Here is a 14,567-nt window from a genome sequence, read left to right on the forward strand (position 1 = left end):
ATTATTATTTAACAACATGTAGATAATTAAATAACAACATGATGTTGTGCTCCAAAGGGAGAACTTGAAATAACATGATGTAGATAATTAAATAATCAGAAGAACAACGTGTTTATTATTATACACTCTATGTGTTTAGAAAATAAGGTTCCTTAAGGAATAAATCATATATTTGAGTGTTCATTGAAGAAGAACCTCTAGAGTTCTGATCAACAAAAGGTTCATGTTTTGAGGATGTGAACCCAGCAGCCCTCCAGTGGTCAGATCAATTCCACCTGTTTTTTCCAGCACCCGGCCCGGGATTCGAACCAGCCACCTTTCGGTCACAGCGCCAACTCCAACCTGAGTTAATCTTCAGAAATAAGCATGAGTTAATCTGCCAAAATGAAGACAAAATGCTATGCAGTTATACATAATTATTATACATAACTCATTGCCAAAAGCACAAGACATACTGTTGCATGTAGGTCTATATTATTAATGGGTTGATCACATAGAAATATAAAAACATTATTTTAACTACTGCAAAGCAATTACATGTGGCTCAGGAACCACTGACTCACTGCATTATTCTATAGTATTATCAAGACACCTGCTGTTAACTCTTAACTACTTAGGACACCTGCTGTTAACTCTTAACTACTTAGGACACCTGCTGTTAACTCTTAACTACTTAGGACACCTGCTGTTAACTCTTAACTACTTAGGACAGCTGCTGTTAACTCTTAACTACTTAGGACAGCTCACGAGGTGTCCTAAATATCTGCCGACTAGGTGGGTAGGTAATTTAGGTAATGGGTAGGTAACTAGGTCATTTATACCCATAAGTGTAAAATGTCTTTATTCTCAGCACTTATACGACCAATGTTCTACTCTGAGACACTTTGTGGGTATGGACCCAGATCTCAACATATTGTTATAAAAAGACATAGAATGTTTGTTTTACATAATAATAATAAATGAATATTACTAATGTAACCCACTGTAAAGACTGGGTTCAGTTGATTGTGTTCCACTGCTCATGTCCGCGTTCTGGAACTGTCCGCGTCCCCGTACAGAACTGTCCGCGTCCCCGTACAGAACTGTCCGCGTCCCCGTACAGAACTGTCCCCGTCCCCGTACAGAACTGTCCGCGTCCACGTACAGAACTGTCCGCGTCCACGTACAGAACTGTCCGCGTCCACGTACAGAACTGTCCGCGTCCACGTACAGAACTGTCCGCGTCCACGTACAGAACTGTCCGCGTCCACGTACAGAACTGTCCGCGTCCACGTACAGAACTGTCCGCGTCCCCGTACAGAACTGTCCGCGTCCACGTACAGAACTGTCCGCGTCCACGTACAGAACTGTCCGCGTCCACGTACAGAACAGTCCTTGTGGCGCCAAGCCGGTTACGCGCAGAGTGGACTGAGGTGATCTTGGGGAATAACGACGGAGTTTGTTACAGTGTTGAGACACCGAAGTTTATTGTTCAATTTGCATTTTTCTTTACGGTCAGGGACATTATGAGTGTAGCCAGATCCTTTTCACTCTCTATCCTTGTTTCATTTTGTGGTTCACCGGATTCGTCATCATCATCGAGACGAGGGACAGAAATGACCTGCTAGCCAGTCGGTACAGCTCGGTAAGCTAGCTATCTACTCTACCAGCAGCATCCTAGTTATCCTAGCTAGTCGGTACAGCTCGGTAAGCTAGCTAGCGCCTCAATAGCAGGTATTGAACCTGAGTTTACATTCATTATAAAAATCATCTTAATATCTGATATTGTGAGTAAACAACCGCGAGAGTGCGTCTTCCAGCCCTTCAATAAATTACATCATTCAACCCTCCCGGTTAGTAAATGTACCTCAACATCCCCCGGAGAAGGCAGAGTAACGACACCAGCCTTTTAGCGGGGCTGACAGACTGACTACAACGCTCGCGACGCTAAATGAATTTCGTCATTAAAAATGACACACTGCTCGCGCCATTAACTAACGTCTGGAAGTCAGTTCTATTTGTGAAACTCTTCTTATGTTTCCCCATCTGAGCTCAGAGTAGATGAGAGATGTAATGTTTGTCTCTGTTGTGTTGAAGACCATTCAAGCAGGAGAGACCAGCCTCCCCTGTTCCCAGCTGTGTGTCCATGAAGAGTGACCAGTCTATGGATCAACCTCTAAACTTTAGAGAGGGAGACTTTTCTACTGAACAAAGGTAAGAAGAACTCATGGGTCCTGGTCAGTGAGTTAAACAACACGGTCTCTAGTCATTTCTCTTTTCCCATTTATTGTTGTTTTCATAATCCATAGGCTCATCCTTTTGTCCATTTTCGTAGTCGTAAAACAATATTAAACAAACACAACATTCCCTCCGTGTGTGTGTGTGTGTGTGTGTGTGTGTGTGTGTGTGTGTGTGTGTGTGTGTGTGTGTGTGTGTGTGCACTCCCTGGATGAGGATATTTAATCTCATGTTTTGTCCACAGAAACCAACAGGAGAGATCAGAGTCAGAGATTCTCAGTGGTCAGTCTTCCCAGAGTCATCAAACAGACCTGGCCTCCATATTCAGTGTATGTGGTCCTGTTATGTACATTTGTTTTTGTTTACCTCAAGTAAAGTTGATCTGTCAATCATTCATTAATGTGTTAATGAGAAAGCATTTATTCTCTTGCTTAACTTATTTACTTTATTTATTTCAGTTGCTTGAAGAGAAAATTATGACATTTGTGAAGAACGAGCTGAAGATGTTCAAGAGGATTCTTAGTCCAGAACTCCCAGAAGGCTTAGAGAGTCAGAAGCAGGATAAGGAAGTGGTGGACCCTGAAGATGAGCAGCAGGAGAGCAGTGCCAGAGAGGGGGCTCTGAAGATCACACTGCACGTCCTGAGGAAAATGAACCAGAAGGAGCTTGCTGACACACTGGAGAAATGTAAGAGCTGTCTGCCTCATGATGAATGCTGTTTTATAACATTATAACATTTTATAACATTTAAAAGCTGTAGCTAAAGTACAGCTAAAGTAGCTGTGTAACTTAATGATATTGTAGCAGCCTTAACACAACACCTAGTGACCTCATCAAGTAGCAGCAGGGACGTGTTGTGGTGATTAAATTAGAGAGAGAGAGAACATTAATAATACCATCAATAATACCAATAATTTAGAGAGAGAGAGACAACATTAATAATACCATCAATGAGGCCTCCCGGGTGGCGCAGTGGTTAAGGGTGCTGTACTGCAGCGCCAGCTGTGCCATCAGAGACTCTGGGTTCGCGCCCAGGCTCTGTCGTAACCGGCCGTGACCGGGAGGTCGTTGTCTCATCGCGCACCAGTGACTCCTGTGGCGGGCCGGGCACAGTGCGCGCTAACCAAGGTTGCCAGGTGCACGGTGTTTCCTCTGGCACATTGGTGCGGCTGGCTTCCGGGTTGGATGTGCGCTGTGTTAAGAAGCTTGGGTTGGGTTGTATATCGGCGGACGCATGACTTTCAACATTCGTCTCTCCCGAGCCCGTACGGGAGTTGTAGCGATGAGACAAGATAGCAGCTACTAACACAATTGGAATTGGGGAGAAAAAGGAGTAATTAAAAAAAATATCAATAATAATATAATCAGTCACACCAGTCTGTAATGCATTAGGAAAACATTTACACATTTATACAGTCAGTTAAGACAATAAATTATTATAATGTACAACTTTATAACAGTCCTACAATACTGTAGACATTAAAACAGACGTAATATTAATATCCTCTGTGTTATTTCTAGATTCAGATGATCCTGCTGTGATTTGCCAACGTGAACTCAAATCTAATCTAAAGAAGAAGTTTCAATGTGTATTTGAGGGGATCGCTAAACAAGGAAACCCAACACTTCTCAATAAGATCTACACAGAGCTCTACATCACAGAGGGTGGAACAGGAGAGGTCAATAATGAACATGAGCTGAGACAGATTGAGACAACAACCAGGAAACAAGCAAGACCAGAGACTGCAATCAAATGTAATGATATCTTCAAACCCTTAACTGGACAAGACAAACTTATCAGAACTGTGCTGACAAAGGGAGTCGCTGGCATTGGAAAAACAGTCTCTGTGCAGAAGTTCATTCTGGACTGGGCTGAAGGAAAAGCAAATCAGGATGTCCAATTTGTATTTTCATTCCCTTTTCGGGAGCTGAATTTGATGAAAGAGGACAAACACACTTTCATTGAACATCTCAATCACTTCTCAATGGAAACCAAACAATCAGGAATCTCCAACTACGACAAGTACAAAGTTCTGTTCATCTTTGATGGTCTGGATGAGTGCCGACTGCCCCTAGACTTCCAGAAGAACAAGATCTGTTGGGACGTCACAGAGTCAACCTCAGTGGATGTTCTGCTGACAAATCTCATCAAGGGAAATCTGCTCCCCTCTGCTCTCCTCTGGATAACTACCCGACCTGCAGCAGCCAATAAGATCCCTTCTGGGTGTGTTGACCAGGTGACAGAGGTACGAGGGTTCAATGACCCACAGAAGGAGGAGTACTTCAGGAAGAGATTCAGTGATGAGGACCTGGCCAGCAGAATCATCTCACACATAAAGACATCAAGGAGCCTCCACATCATGTGCCACATTCCAGTCTTCTGTTGGATTTCTGCAACAGTCCTTGAACACATGCTGAAACATAAGAGAGAAGAGATGCCCAAGACTCTGACTGAGATGTACACACACCTTGTGGTGTTTCATACCAAACAGAAGAATGAAAAGTATCTTGGGAAAGAAGAGACAGGTCCACACTGGAATAAAAAGAGCATTCTGTCACTGGGAAAACTGGCTTTTCAACAGCTTGTGAATGGCAATCTGATTTTCTATGAAGAAGACCTGAAAGAGGCTGGCATTGATGTCAATGAAGCCTCAGTGTACTCAGGATTGTGCACACAGCTCTTTAAAGAGGAATGTGGGCTGTACCAGGACAAGGTGTACTGCTTTGTTCATCTGAGCATTCAGGAGTTTCTGGCTGCTGTATATGTGTTCCTCTCATTCATCAACAACAATGAGAATCTAATGGACAAACTGCAAACAAAAGATGAGTCTTCAGTTACTTTCTACAAGAGTGCTGTGGATAAAGCCTTACAAAGTGAGACGGGAAACCTGGACCTTTTCCTCCGCTTCCTTCTGGGCCTCTCACTGGAGTCCAATCAGAAGCACTTACGAGGTCTACTGACAACGACAAGAATCAGCTCACAGAGCCATGAAGAAACAGTCAAGTACATCAAGGAGAAGATCAGGGAGAATCTCTCTCCAGAGAGGAGCATCAATCTGTTCCACTGTCTGAATGAACTGAATGACCATTCTCTCGTGGGGGAGATCCAAAGCTACCTGAGATCAGGAAGTCTCTCAAAACCCAACCTGTCACCTGCACAGTGGTCAGCTCTGGTCTTTGTGTTGCTGACTTCAGAAAAGGAGCTGGATGTGTTTGACCTGAAGAAATACTCCAGATCAGAGGAAGGTCTTCTGAGGCTGCTGCCAGTGGTCAAAGCCTCCAGAGCTGCTCTGTGAGTAAATAAAATGACATATAAGAACTAATCATCAGGAAGAAATATTCAGTTTAGAGAAAAATATGTATTATAATATGTATATAATATTATATTGAAAAACATATTCAATAAATTCATTGATTTTCACATTAGTATAACAATATGACCATACAATTCTAGGAAGCGGAAGATGAATCTATATGTTGTTTGAGAGAATAAACCAAATGCATCCATTGTCCTTCTACACTACTGGTGTTAAATTAACAGTGTGTTTGTGAAGTCATGATGATCTCTTTGTCAGGCTGTCAGACTGTGGAGTCACAGAGGAAGGCTGTGCTTCTCTGGTCTCAGCTCTGAGGTCAAACCCCTCACACCTGAGAGAGCTGGACCTGAGTAACAATGACCTGAAGGATTCAGGAGTGAAGCTGCTCTCTGCTGGACTGGGGAATCCCCACTGTAAACTGGAGACTCTGAGGTCAGTATTCCTGTAGTTGGTCAACAAGTGATAACTGTTCACCAGATCCACATGTGTTTACCAGACACACATAGTCCACACCATATGTGTTTGGACAGGGAAGCTTACAGTTTTACATTTGGTGCTCCAGCATTTTGGATTGGAAATAGAATGTTTAATATTAGGTAACAGTACAGAATGTCACCTTTTATTTGAGGGTAATGGTGAGAGGTTAATATGTTTAGTTGTAGCCTCTGTTATTGGTAATGGTGAGAGGTTAGCATGTTTTGTTGTAGCCTCTGTTATTGGTAATGGTGAGAGGTTAGCATGTTTTGTTGTAGCCTCTGTAACTTTCTCACTGATTCATTCATGATCTTTCTCAGTCAAGGCGTCACAGGCTTGATGTAGTCATTGTGTTCGAGGAATATGGGACCAGATAAACATTTGACTAATTTATTCACTTTAAGTGTCAGAATAGTTATGACTTCTTCAAAAGGGGGACTAGATACATAAAATGCTTTTATTTCTAAACGTTGAAACAGATATGTATTAAAATATCCTCAAATTAAAGGTGACATTATATACTGTATGGTGTGGACTGTATACTCAATACAATCTGATACCTCACTGTCTAAATAGATATGGTGTGGACTGTATACTCAATACAATCTGATACCTCACTGTCTAAATAGATATGGTGTGGACTGTATACTCAATACAATCTGATACCTCACTGTCTAAATAGATATGGTGTGGACTATATACTCAATACAATCTAAATCTGATACCTCACTGTCTAAATAGATATGGTGTGGACTGTATACTCAATACAATCTATATCTGATACCTCACTGTCTAAATAGATATGGTGTGGACTGTATACTCAATACAATCTAAATCTGATACCTCACTGTCTAAATAGATATGGTGTGGACTGTATACTCAATACAATCTAAATCTGATACCTCACTGTCTGTCTTCTGACTGATACTGCTTTTTAAACTGGTATGGTCAGTCTACTCAAATATTTGTACTTTACATGTTTCTATCTGCAGGCAATACTTTGATCATTTGTCATTTTTAATGATGATACATTAATTTACGAATAGATATGGAAGGTTCCATATGTTGAAAAAATATACTGCCACTATTTTCACCACCAAAGAATATCAGTGTGATTTTAAAATGATTTGACTCTTTGCAGGCTGTCAGGCTGCCTAGTCACAGAGGAAGGCTGTGCTTCTCTGGTCTCAGCTCTGAGGTCAAACCCCTCACACCTGAGAGTGCTGGACCTGAGTAACAATGACCTGAAGGATTCAGAGGTGAAGCTGCTCTCTGCTGGACTGGGGAATCCCCACTGTAAACTGGAGACTCTGAGGTCAGTATTCCTGTAGTTGGTCAACAAGTGATAACTGTTCACCAGATCCACATGTGTTTACCAGACACACATAGTCCACACCATATGTGATTGGACAGTGAAGCTTACAGTTTTAAATGTGGTGCTCTGCTCCAGCATTTTGGATTTGAGATACAATGTTTCATATTAGGAGACAGGACAGAATGTCACCTTTTATTTAAAGGTATTTTCATAGATATATTTTACTGTTTATAAATTAAAACACTTCATGTATCTAGTTCTCCCATTTGAAAAAGTCATACAATTTTGGATAAATTATTTTAGTCGAAAGTTTAGTATTTGGTCCCATATTCCAAGCCTGCAGTGATTACACCAAGCTTGTGATTCTACTGACTTGTCGAATACACTTGCAGTTTGTCTTGGTTGTGTTTTAGATGTTTTCCTAATAGAAACTGAATGGTGAATAATGTCCTGTCATTTTGGAGTCACTTCACTTGTATTGTCAGTAAGAATAGAAGATGTTTCTGAACACTTCTACATTCATGTGGATGCTACTAGATCAGACCCCCTCTGTTATTGGTAATGGTGAGAGGTTAGTATGTTTTGTTGTAGTCTCTGTTATTGGTAATGGTGAGAGGTTAGTATGTTTTGTTGTAGTCTCTGTTATTGGTATTGGTGAGAGGTTAGCATGTTTTGTTGTAGCCTCTGTTATTGGTAATTGTGAGAGGTTAGCATGTGTTGTTGTAGCCTCTGTTATTGGTAATGGTGAGAGGTTAGCATGTTTTGTTGTAGCCTCTGTTATTGGTAATGGTGAGAGGTTAGCATGTTTTCTTGTAGCCTCTGTTATTGGTTATGGTGAGAGGTTAGCATGTTTTGTTGTAGCCTCTGTTATTGGTAATGGTGAGAGGTTAGCATGTTTTCTTGTATCCTCTGTTATTGGTTATGGTGAGAGGTTAGCATGTTTTGTTGTAGCCTCTGTTATTGGTAATGGTGAGAGGTTAGCATGTTTTGTTGTAGTCTCTGTTATTGGTAATGGTGAGAGGTTAGTATGTTTTGTTGTAGCCTCTGTTATTGGTAATGGTGAGAGGTTAGCATGTTTTGTTGTAGCCTCTGTTATTGGTAATGGTGAGAGGTTAGCATGTTTTGTTGTAGTCTCTGTTATTGGTAATGGTGAGAGGTTAGTATGTTTTGTTGTAGCCTCTGTTATTGGTAATGGTGAGAGGTTAGCATGTTTTGTTGTAGCCTCTGTAACTTTCTCACTCATTATTATTCATGATTCAGTCATGATTTTTCTTAATCAAGGCATCATCAGGATTAATTTATTATTGTTTAGAAACATGTTATCTGTCTTCTGACTGAAACTGCTTTTAAACTGGTCTGGTCAGTCTACTGAAATATTTGTTAATATGCATCTTTCTATCTACAAGCAATACTTGGATAATTTGTCATTTCTAATAACGATACATTCATGTAGGAATAGATATGGAAGGTTTCAGGACACTGATATATCTGAACATGTAAAAAAGATATACTGCCATTATTTTCACCACCAAAGAATATCAGTGTGATTTTAATATGATTTGACTCTTTGCAGGCTGTCAGGCTGTCTAGTCACAGAGGAAGGCTGTGCTTCTCTGGTCTCAGCTCAGAGGTCAAACCCCTCACACCTGAGAGAGCTGGATCTGAGTAACAATGACCTGAAGGATTCAGGAGTGAAGCTGCTCTCTCCTGGACTGGGGAATCCCCACTGTAAACTGGAGACTCTGAGGTCAGTATTCCTGTAGTTGGTCAACAAGTGATAACTGTTCATCAGATCCACATGTGTTTACCAGACACACATAGTCCACACCATATGTGTTTGGACAGTGAAGCTTACAGTTTTAAATGTGGTGCTTTGCTCCAGCATTTTGGATTTGAGATATAATGTTTCATATTAGGAGACAGTACAGAATGTCACCTTTTATTTGAGGTTGATGGTGAGAGGTTAGTATGTTTAGTTGTAGCCTCTGTTGTTGGTAATGGTGAGAGGTTAGCATGTTTTGTTGTAGCCTCTGTTATTGGTAATGGTGAGAGGTTAGCATGTTTTGTTGTAGCCTCTGTTATTGGTAATGGTGAGAGGTTAGCATGTTTTGTTGTAGCCTCTGTTATTGGTAATGGTGAGAGGTTAGCATGTTTTGTTGTAGCCTCTGTTATTGGTAATGGTGAGAGGTTAGCATGTTTTGTTGTAGCCTCTGTTATTGGTAATGGTGAGAGGTTAGCATGTTTTGTTGTAGCCTCTGTTATTGGTAATGGTGAGAGGTTAGCATGTTTTGTTGTATCCTCTGTTATTGGTAATGGTGAGAGTTTAGCATGTTTTGTTGTAGTCTCTGTTATTGGTAATGGTGAGATGTTAGCATGTTTTGTTGTAGCCTCTGTTATTGGTAATGATGAGGGGTTAGCATGTTTTGTTGTAGCCTCCACTTATACATTCATGTGGATGCTACCATGATTATGAATAAACATGAAGGAATAGAGAATGATGATGAATGAGAAAGTTACAGAGGCACAAAGATCAGACCCCCTATGAAAATTTAGAAAAATATATTCTGCCACTATTTTCACCACCAAAGAATATCAGTGTGGTTTTAATATGATTTGACTCTTTGCAGGCTGTCAGGCTGTCTAGTCACAGAGGAAGGCTGTGCTTCTCTGGTCTCAGCTCTGAGGTCAAACCCCTCACACCTGAGAGAGCTGGACCTGAGCTACAATCACCCAGGAGACTCAGGAGTCAGACTGCTCTCTGCTGGACTGGAGGATCCACACTGCAGACTGGAGAAACTCAAGTATGTAGAGGGTTTATGTCAATGTTCATATCAGACATGTTGGACTTATCAGGCTGGTTAAAACAAACATTCTGACCACCACTTGGACAAAGTTATATTGTGTGTGTGTGTGTGTGTGTGTGTGTGTGTGTGTGTGTGTGTGTGTGTGTGTGTGTGTGTGTGTGTGTGTGTATCCCTCAATGACTGTCTGTTCTTCTGCTTACCGCTACAGTGTGGAACATGGTGGAGAGAACAGAATGAAACCTGGGCTTAGAAAATGTGAGTGTTGACTGCTGTGAAGAATATGACTAAGAATAAGTCTTAATTCAAGTTAAGTCCAAGTCAAAGACCACCATCATTACTTACTTGGTCATATTAAATATCAGCTGTAGTTCTACAGAAGCAGAAATCAGGGACACCAAAGTTTACAAAGAGTTGATTTGACAATGTGTGTATTTGTGTGTTTTATATTACCATACAGTATAACATATGATCATTCAACAAGTCTCAAGTTACCTTAACTTCTCCTTTTGATACCTAGAAACATCTACATTAAATGAATTCGTGAAAAGTGAGTTAACATTCTAATGTGAATGATGATGATTTCTAATATTGTGTCTGGTTTCATCCATCAGATGTCTGTGATCTCACACTGGACCTAAACACAGTAAACAGACTCCTCTCTCTGTCTGAGGAGAACAGAAAGGTGACATGTAGGAGAGAGGAGCAGCCGTATCCTGATCACCCAGAGAGATTTGAGGGCTGTGAACAGGTGCTGTGTAGAGAGGGTCTGACTGGGCGCTGTTACTGGGAGGTAGAGTGGAGGGGGATAATGGGGGCTATTATAGGAGTGACATATAAAGGAATCAGTAGGAGAGGAAGGGGTGATGACTGTTATCTTGGATACAATGACATGTCCTGGAGTCTGTTCTGCACTGACAACCGTTACACTGCCTGGCACAATAATAATCGGACTACCATAGACGTCCCCTCCTCCAGCTCCCACAGAGTAGGAGTGTATCTGGACTGGTCAGCCGGCACTCTGTCCTTCTATAGAGCCTCCTCTGACACACTGACCCACCTGATCACATTCACCTCCACATTCACTGAGTCCCTCTATCCAGGGTTTGGGGTTTGGTTTAATGATGGTGACTCAGTGTCTCTCTGTCAGTGATACACACACAGAACAAACACACACTGGATACACACACACACACTGGACACACTCACACACACTGGACTCACACACACACACTGAACTCACACACACATTACACACACAAACACTGGATAAACACACACACACACATTCACACTGGACAAACACACATACACACACACTGGACACACTCACACACACTGGACTCACACACACACACTGAACTCACACACACATTACACACACAAACACTGGATAAACACACACACACACACACACACACACACTGGACAAACACACACATTCACACTGGACAAAAACACACACACTGGACAAACACACTGGACTCACATTGGACACACACACACTCACACTGGACACACACACACTCACAAACACTGGACACACACACACACTGGACTCACAGACACACACTGGACACACACTGGACAAACAAACACACACTGGACAAACACACACAGTAGACAAACAAACACACACACAAACACAGTGGGCACACACACAGGACACACACACACACACACACTGACACACTGGGCAAACACACACTCACTGGACAAACACACATAACTAATTATACAATTATATATAATTATATATGGACATACGCTCCATAGTTGTACAAGTAAACAAGGATATATTGTACTGTTCATAATAAAACATACTTGAAACAAGAAAAGGCTGTTAATTGTGAAAACAGTTTGTTTATTGATTTAACGTTTCCTCTGTCAGGTTGATGTTAACCTGCGACTGGTTGAAACATGAAACAAATATGAAATGAAATACAAAACAATTAAATATGTAGAATAGAATTAAACAAATTGTACAATTAGTACAACAGAGGGTCAGAATAGAGGGAGAGTAGAGAGTCAGAATAGATGGAAAGAGAGAGAGCGGGAGGGTAGAGAGTCAGAATAGAGGGAGAGTAGAGAGTCAGAACAGAGGGAAGAGCGAGAGAGGGAGGGAGAAACTTGTTTTGAGGTTATTGATTTTACGTTGTACAACATGGTGTTGTAATGCAGGGTTACTATAGCAACGGAGTGTTGTAATGCAGGGTGACTATAGCAACAGAGTCTAGTAATGCAGGGTTACTGTAGCCACAGAGTGTTGTAATGCAAGGTCGCTATAGCAACAGAATGGTGTGATGCAGGGTCACTGTAGCAACATAGTGTCTTAATGCATGTCACGGAGGGAAAGAGAGAGAGGGAGGCGAGACAGAGAATGTGTGGAGGGTCACGAAAGCAACAGTGTTGCTGTCTCTCTGCTCTGCTTTCTCTCTCTCTTCTCTCTCTGCTCTCTCTGCTCTGTCTCTGCTCTCTTTCTGCTCTGTCTCTGTTCTGTCTCTCTGTCTCTCTCTGCTCTCTCTCTGCTCTGTCTCTGTCTCTCTCTGCTCTCTCTGTCTCTCTCTGCTCTGTCTCTCTGCTCTCTCTCTCTCTTCTGCGCTCTCTCTCTATCTCTCTCCTCCAATCTGTCTTGCTTTTTGTATCTTAACAGGGGTGCAGTTTGGACAATCACCACTTGATGGCAGTGTTAAACCAGAAGTGATGAAAACAACATCACTGCAGAGAGAGAGAGAGTCTAATATACTGATATACAGTGCATTCAGAAAGTATTCAGACCCCTTTACTTTTTCCACATTTTGTCACGTTACAGACTTATTCTAAAATGGATTAAATTGTTATTTTTACCCTCATCAATCTACACACAATACCCCATAATTACGAAGCAAAAACTGTTTATTTTAGGTGTGCAAATTTATATTTTAAAAAACCAACATAGATATCACATTGACATAAGTATTCAGACCCTTTGCTCAGTACTTTGTTGAAGCACCTTTGGCAGTGATTACAACCTTGAGTCATCTTGGGTATGAGGCTACAAGCTTGGAACACCTGTATTTGGGGAGTTTCTCCCATTCTTCTCTGCAGAGCCTCTCAAGCTCTGTCTCGTTGGAGGGGAGCGTCGCTACACAGCTATTTTCAGGTCTCTCCAGAGATGTTCGATCAGGTTCAAGTCCGGGCTTAGGATCATTGTCCTGTGATCCTGTCCTGTTGTCCAGTCCTGTCCAGTCCTGTTGTCCAGGGAGGGTAGAGAGTCAGAACTGATAGAGGATCTGGAGCCCTGAGGGGGAGGGAGGGTAGAGATTCAGAACAGAGTCAGAACAGAGGGAAAGAGAGAGAGAGGGAGGGTAGAGAGTCATAACAGAGGGAAAGAGAGAAAGAGGGAGGGGAGAGAGTCAGAACAGAGGGAAAGAGAGACAGAGGGAGGGTAGAGAGTCAGAACAGAGGGAAAGAGAGAGAGAGGGAGGGTAGAGAGTCAGAACAGAGGGAAAGAGAGGGAGAGGGAGGGTAGAGAGTCAGAACAGAGGGAAAGAGAGAGAGAGGGAGGGTAGAGAGTCAGAACAGAGGGGAAGAGAGAGAGAGGGAGGGTAGAGAGTCAGAACAGAGGGGAAGAGAGAGAGGATGTGTGGAAGTTGCTTTATATTTGGTAATTGGGGGCCTTTGAGCTGGGTGACAACAGTGACACTGAGAGATATGAATTGCTGTGGAGGGAGAGCGAGATAGAGAGGGAGGGAGGGAGAACAAGAGAGAGAGGTGGAGGGAAATAGAGAGGGAGAGATTAGTCAGCAGAAATTAATCAGGACGACGTTCGTCTATAAATGTACTTCTTTATTTCTCTCTTTCCCCACTGAGGAAGATAAAGGACACACACACACACACATAGACACATAGACACACACAGACACATAGACACACACATACAGACAGACACAAACACGAGGGCTAGGTAATCTCCTATGGTGTGTGCATTGATTGTAGTCTCCTTCTCATTAACTAGCTGCTGACAGTGACCAGAGATAGCTAGATTGAGCTAGAGGTGTGTGTGTGTGTGTGTGTGTGTGTGTGTGTGTGTGTGTGTGTGTGTGTGTGTGTGTGTGTGCAAGCGTTTTTACACGTGTGTTTTTTGAGAGAGAGTTAACGGGACTTTCAATAAGAATGACACACGCAGCCCTGATTCCATTTTCTGCTTTGTGTTTCAAGTAGGTCTTAGTGGAATAGAGGCATGTGATTCATGAACTATTACTGCTGTTGGAAAACGTCAGAAAGAGAGAAAGAAGGAAAGGAAGCAGTCCGTTCTGAACTGCTTAATTCAACCGGTGTGTCAGATAAAAAAAAAAAAGAAAAAGAAAACCAATAATCTGAGTACAGCGTTCAGACAACAAAGCAGCCAAAGAGATATCCGCCATATTGTAGTCAACATTAGTCAGAAATAGCATTATAAAT

The 14,567-nt window shown here is 41.9% G+C and overlaps 1 protein-coding gene across 1 annotated transcript in view; it reads left to right on the forward strand.

The window, feature by feature from the left end:
• LOC116370638 (NLR family CARD domain-containing protein 3-like) overlaps positions 1–11,359 on the forward strand; it is a 127,196-nt gene extending 115,837 nt beyond the window's left edge. The window contains exons 3-9 of the mRNA XM_031819838.1: positions 2,462–2,546; positions 2,676–2,904; positions 3,739–5,509; positions 5,793–5,966; positions 9,951–10,124; positions 10,336–10,382; positions 10,739–11,359. Coding sequence (XP_031675698.1) covers positions 2,462–2,546; positions 2,676–2,904; positions 3,739–5,509; positions 5,793–5,966; positions 9,951–10,124; positions 10,336–10,382; positions 10,739–11,277 — 3,019 coding nt within the window. The 3' untranslated portion in view covers positions 11,278–11,359. The remainder of the gene's footprint in view (positions 1–2,461; positions 2,547–2,675; positions 2,905–3,738; positions 5,510–5,792; positions 5,967–9,950; positions 10,125–10,335; positions 10,383–10,738) is intronic.
• Positions 11,360–14,567: the final 3,208 nt, after the last annotated feature.

Source organism: Oncorhynchus kisutch, unplaced genomic scaffold (genome assembly GCF_002021735.2).
Source record: "Oncorhynchus kisutch isolate 150728-3 unplaced genomic scaffold, Okis_V2 scaffold2680, whole genome shotgun sequence".
NCBI lineage: Eukaryota > Metazoa > Chordata > Actinopteri > Salmoniformes > Salmonidae > Oncorhynchus > Oncorhynchus kisutch.